The sequence below is a fragment of the Alosa pseudoharengus genome, unplaced genomic scaffold (assembly GCF_046254945.1).
Source record: "Alosa pseudoharengus isolate Yale_2024_CS ecotype anadromous, Long Island Sound unplaced genomic scaffold, YU_APseudo_1.1 YU_APseudo_1.1_scf_5, whole genome shotgun sequence".
In the NCBI taxonomy this organism is placed as follows: Eukaryota; Metazoa; Chordata; class Actinopteri; order Clupeiformes; family Clupeidae; genus Alosa; species Alosa pseudoharengus.
The window spans coordinates 31,867,656-31,874,186 of NW_027468837.1; the positions used below are offsets into that span (position 1 = coordinate 31,867,656).

General features: G+C 44.4%; 1 protein-coding gene across 1 annotated transcript; it reads left to right on the forward strand.

Moving 5' to 3' along the window:
- Positions 1-128: 128 nt before the first annotated feature.
- On the forward strand, positions 129-5,852 carry mkrn2 (makorin, ring finger protein, 2). Its single transcript, XM_076268609.1, has 8 exons — positions 129-210; positions 628-756; positions 1,056-1,252; positions 1,449-1,786; positions 2,145-2,359; positions 4,202-4,312; positions 5,212-5,356; positions 5,666-5,852. Exons 1-8 carry the CDS (start codon positions 179-181, stop codon positions 5,813-5,815), a joined length of 1,317 nt encoding a protein of 438 aa, XP_076124724.1. The 5' UTR covers positions 129-178; the 3' UTR covers positions 5,816-5,852.
- The last annotated feature ends 679 nt before the right edge of the window (positions 5,853-6,531 follow it).

Here is a 6,531-nt window from a genome sequence, read left to right on the forward strand (position 1 = left end):
TAAAGCATAGAACATGCAACATTTATGTGATAGTGTAAAATTACGGATAAAATGTGTGGCTCCGTTCATGACAACGGTGCGGAACTGTTGGATTATCGACCACTAGAGTAAGTGGGAGATAGTTTCAGGTTGCACTCAAACGCAATAACAGGAACACAAACAAGACAGCTCCTATGGAATGAAAATGTCCACAAAGCAAGTAACCTGCAGGTAAATTATACACGCCAGTGTTCAATGTGCTATTTTGAGTCATATAAGTTTGGTGTAAGCAGTATATCGGTATGATTCTATCTACGTGACTGTGGTGACACAATAGAGATAGAAATGGTGCAGCCTGAACTGGCTAACGTGCTCGGGCTAACACGCTAACGTTAGCCAAATTGTCAATGTCGCCTGTTTTAGCAAGAACACGATCAAGCAAAACATCGAATATGCATGGTTCTTAATGAAATGTTACATTAGACAAGTATTTGAATGAAACAAGTTCTTTAAAGACTGCCCCATGACTTTGTTCTACCGTGGTAATTGCGTGTCTTGGAGAAATCTCTCTTGTTCTTTGTATAAGTTGTTCGGATAACTTGTCCTGATTAGCACCGTCTGAATGTCACCTTTTCATCTTTTTTGAAGATATTTCCTCCATGGCGTGTGTCGAGAAGGGAGCAGATGTATGTTTTCACATGATCTGGCAACAAGTAAACCGTCAACTATATGTAAATTTTATCAGAAAGGTGTTTGTGCCTATGGAGACCGCTGCAGGTAAATTTCAGTTTGTTCATTGTTGTTTGATATTGCGAGATGTGTTGTTCTCTGAAACATGTTCGTGATGGAAGACGTAGGCCTACTGCTTTTTTCGTCCTGGAATTACAGAGTTAAAGCTAAACTACTAGCCTAGAATTTGAACTCTGCAGTAGTTTCTAAAGAAGTTATGCATTTCATTATTGTAACATATTAATGCACTATATTAATATGTGGATCTCGAGATGTTCAGTCTTTTGTGCCAATATGTGGCAAAACATTTGCTTTTGCTTTACAAACGTGGCTTGCTGCCTATGTAGGTATGACCACGTCAAGCTCTCAGGTGGTCGAGGAGGTGGAGTAGGGGGTGGCACCAGCAGCGGTGCTGTCAGTGGGCCTCCAGGTGTTGATGTGGCCAGCAGAAGCAGCACCAGTTCAGGACCTCCGATGTCAGGAGGTGGTCCACCAACAAACACTGGGAGACAGGCCAAAAAGTCAGTGGTGCTAAGAGACAGAGGTAGGTGCTTTCATCACGTCTGCACTTTTGTTTTGTCTTTTGTCTAATTGGTCTTTGTAATTACAAGTCAACAGCAGTCAACATCAGCAATGTCAAGAGTGAATAGATATTCAGTTCTGTTTTAATATTACTACTGTTTAAAGAGTTGAAAGCATGAGAGCAGTCTGTCAAACACTGCCTTGTTTTTCTGCTCTAGCACTGGGCTGTGAGCGAGGCCTCCTCCACCCAGCAGAGAGTGCGGAGGTGCTGGAAGACCGCTGGGAATACCGAGACGGCGGCGGGCAGGCCAAATCCCACTCCTACCTGGACGCCATCCGGACCGGGCTGGAGTGCTCTGCCGCCGCGACCCCCTCCTCCTCCTCCTCCTCATCCTCCTACCCGGAGATGCCCCAGACACAACTGTGCCCTTATGCGGCTGCTGGACAGTGTCACTATGGCAACAACTGTCCCTATCTCCATGGGGACCTGTGTGAGATATGCAGGCTTCAGGTGCTGCACCCACTGGACCCTGAGCAGAGAAGAGCTCATGAAAAGGTGAGAGAGCTCGCTTGACATGCTGCTCACCTTTGATTGGTTATCAGTTACAATGTGTTTCATGGAGACAGATGGTGGTGGGTTGTTGAATGAAATGCACTGGTTTAGCTTAGCCACATGTGAAATATGAAAGAGTTGAAGTACATGCATTGGGAATTGGAGATGGAAAATCCTCGTCCATCAGTTGTTCTTTTGATAATAGCCATTTAATGTATGGGGAGCATCAATAGAAGTTAGTGTTTTCACTGTACTGTTTAACTTTCCACTTTTTCTGTTCGCTTATGAGGCTGGACTTTTCCAGCCCTAGCATGTGTCAGATGGAACTGGAGAATATTCCCTTTCTTCTCTTCCCATGTAGATGTGCATGATTGCCTTTGAGATGGACATGGAGAAGGCCTTCCGGGCCCAGCAGAGCCAGGACAAGGTGTGCAGCATCTGCATGGAGGTGGTGTATGAGAAGGCCACGCCCTCCGATCGACGCTTCGGCATCCTGTCCAGCTGCTGCCATACCTACTGTCTCAGCTGCATTCGCCAGTGGCGCTGCGCCAAGCAGTTTGAGAACAAGATCATCAAGTGAGTGCCAGACAGCTGGAAAAGCGCACGTTGAGGCGTTGGTGTGTTTCAAAAGAAATAGCATTTCATCAGCTGTGGTGGACACTATGTCCCCTGTGTGTGAATACCGTTTTTTTTACCAAGCACAGTTGTCAGAAGTGAGGTGTGTGTAAGATAGCGGCGGTCCCTAAGGATTTTATACTGTCGTCTGCTCTTGCAGCTATCTGTTATGTATTCTAAAATCCCATTTCATATTCCCAGGATTTTGGCTAGCTATCAGTCAGGGAGTTATGGGTCACTTTAAGTAATTAGATCAAGAAGAAGTGCAGAGGCATTTTTTCCCTGATCGCTTGAAGCTCACCCCATAATCAAACCCAAATGGAATGTTAACCAGACTCTGATTGACAAGATAAGTCTGATAGGAATTTGAGTCTGGCCATGCCAGTCTACAACCCCAAATCAGAAAAAGTTGGGGCGTTGTGTAAAATGTGAATAAAAACAGAATGTAATAATCTGCTAATCTTTTAAACTCATATTTAGTTGTAAAAAGGACAGAGACAACATATCAAATGTTGAAAATGACCAATTTGACTATTTCATGGATAATATATGTTCATTTTGAGTCTAATACCAGCAACATGTTTTAAAAAAAGTTGGGACGGGGGTAACAAAATGCTGGAAAAGTTGTGTAATGATAAGACTTATCACATTCTGTTTTTATTTGCATTTTACACAACGTCCCAACTTTTTCTGATTTGGGGTTGTAAGAGAGAGTAGTATTACAGTATTTGTCCAGCGTCTTCTTTTTTTTATGGTGCTGGTCGTGTCATCATATTTCTGGCTTTGTCCATTTTGACTTTGCTAGCTGAAAACAAATATCCAGACCAAGAGTGAATGTAAGGGCAACGATTGGTGCAAGACAGCGAGAACCATTCAAGTTTCATGAAATGAAAATGTGTTTCCTTGATACACCTGCAGGAGGCAGCAGCAAGACATTGAAAGTACTTAAGTGATCACCACACAATCACATTTAAACAAAGTGCATCTACCCCATCAGAGCAGAAGCATAATTCTCTATGTAGTAATGTGAAATGCCTGAATACATTAATCCAGTGGAATGCAACAGGAGATATCATTTCCAGTGTTGACAAGGGATTACTCTGGCCTCATTCATGATCCAAAGCATGGCATATATACATACATACATACATACATACATACATACATACATACACACACACACATGCATACATACACACATACATACATACATACATACATGCATACACACACACATACATACACACACACACATACATACATACATACATGCATACATACACACACACACATACATACACACATACATGCATACATACACACATACATACATACATACATACATACATACATGCATACACACACACATGCATACATACACACATACATACATACATACATACATACATGCATACACACACACATACACACACACACATACATACATACATACATACATGCATACACACACACACATACATACACACATACATGCATACATACATACATACACACTCACACATGCATACACACATACACACACGCATACACGGATACACACACACATACACACACACACACATACACACACACACATACACACATGCACACACACATACACGCATACATGCATACACACATACATACATGCATACACACATACATACATGCATACACACATACATACATACACACACACACATACACACATACATACACACACACATACATACATGTGCTGCAGAACAATGAACAACTTGTTGACATATTTGCTTCTGTTTCTTTTGTCTGTGTTTTGTCCAGGTCTTGTCCTGAGTGTAGAGTTGTGTCTGAGTTCGTCATTCCCAGTGTGTACTGGGTAGAAGATCAGGATGAGAAGAATCGCCTCATTGAAGAGTTCAAATCTGGCGTCAGGTAAGAGAGACTGGGAGTGGCGCACAGGACTTTGGCTTTGAGCTTTCACTTCCTCTGTACTTTTCCACATACTCACTACCTCACTGCATAGCAGTTCTGATTTTGCATTCACGCTAAACTAACCTTGTGTACCATGAGCTTTATTTTGCTATAGAAGGAATTAGTGGCCTTTTGCATATTATCCTAAATAACCATTAGCGCCAGTAAGGCAGCAGCTCTTTTGTCCGGGCCGTGTTGTTCAGTGACCTTCGGGCAGCCATGGAGAGCTGGTGGGCTACAGCCAGAGCGCTCCGCTCCATGGGGCTCCACATAAATAGCTACCCCAAAGGTCAGCAGCCAGGTCTCTCTGCATTGACTGAAGTGCTTGTCCCCACCACCAGCTGCCTTTGAAGCCCCTACTGATGGGCTCTATATGCTAGGAGGAAGTGTAGCAAGCTGCTCTTGAGAGGCTTGGGCAAGAAAAAGAACAAGAGCACCAGCAGTCCCAGATACTCATGTCAGCCCAAATAGCCAGACATGATTTGTTGATATTCACAGTTACGCCTGTAACCAGATTCCACTCATTTCATTCTTGATGTTTTATCAACTCCATAATATTAGCTTTGCCTTCAAGGTTTAGCGGTGACGAGCTTAAGACATGGCTCTTTTATCTTCCTTCTCTGTACATACATGGCTCCTGTAGGGCACATTCATACACTTCATATGTGGCCTAATTGAAGTTAACACTCTTAAGTGGCAGAACGTTACATACATACCTCGACTCCATGGCTGATTGAATGTTTCACGAAAGCAGAGAAGTATCTGAACATCCATGCTGTCTTTGGTCACAGGTCACATGGGATTCCAATTCCTAGTTGTAGTGCATGGTGTCTGAATTGTTCTTGTGCTTGTCCCTGAAGTAAGAAGCCCTGCAAGTACTTTGACCAAGGACGAGGAACCTGCCCGTTTGGAGGGAAGTGTCTCTATTTGCATGCCTATCCTGATGGCACACTGGCAGAACCTGACAAGCCTCGCAAGCAGCTCAGCTCCGAGGGAAACGTGCGGGTAAGGACAGGGTCTCCTCTTACTGACCTCAACCCGGTGTCCCTGACCACCCCTGTAAATATTTGGGCACAGAGGATGCAGCCATGGACTGTATGGATTCCCATGGTGATCCCATGGTACATTCATTTGGCAAGCCACTTTTGCATCAGGTTGTATGAAGTTGCCTAAACGTGTGTGTGTCTGTGTGTGTGTGTCTGTGTGTGTGTGTGTCTGTGTGTGTGTGTGTCTGTCTGTGTGTGTGTCTGTCTGTGTGTGTCTGTCTGTGTGTGTGTGTGTCTGTCTGTGTGCGTCTGTCTTGTCACCTTTCAGTTCCTGAACTCCGTGCGGCTGTGGGACTTCATAGAGGAGCGCGAGCACCGCGGGGCCTCCCAGTACGAAGACGAGGTGAACGAGTTGGGGGATCTCTTCATGCAGCTGTCGGGAGCAGGGAGCGAGAGTGGGGCCCCAGGACCTCACTGATGCTCAGCACTGAACCCTGCCCCCCCCGTCCCCCCCCCCTGCCCCGCCCCCCTGGCACTCACACCCACTCATGGCCCACAGGATCACCCACAGGCTCATATCAAACTGTGTACTGAACTGGGCAATAAAAATGTGCTCACTGGTAAGCCTTTCATGTTGAAAATGAGGCTTTTTAAAATGGCATTTTTATTGGGTGGTACATTTTTAGTGAAAGACTATGGCAGTTCTGTATATGGGGAAAAAAAAACAAAAAAAAAAAAAACGTTATAAATTTACTGTACTCACACCAATACCAGTTATGTTTGTGAAAGCTGCTATATTTTCTTAATGCAATCAGGTAAATTTTGCCAGATTGACATCCATGTTCTCTCACAGCGAGGTCTTAGTGGCCCATCTGCGGTGGGAGTTGAGGGGCTGATCCTGGCAGTGGCACGCGGCTCCTAATGCACTTTTGTAGCAGAAGAGACGCCCTGTGAGACCTGGCAGATCAGCGCACCTAACGCAGATTCAGACAAGCTAAGGTCATGGCATGTTTGTGGCTAAACAGTTACATACAAGATGAAGTAAGCAGGGAGGGGATGACCTAAAGATGAAAAAAGTCCATTCTTAGGGCCAGAGTTTGAGCAGTGAAAGCTACAGATGATTCCCAACAGTTACTCCCAACCACCATTAAGATTCTCAGAGATTCCGTATGTTCCCTGTAGTTGATATCACAT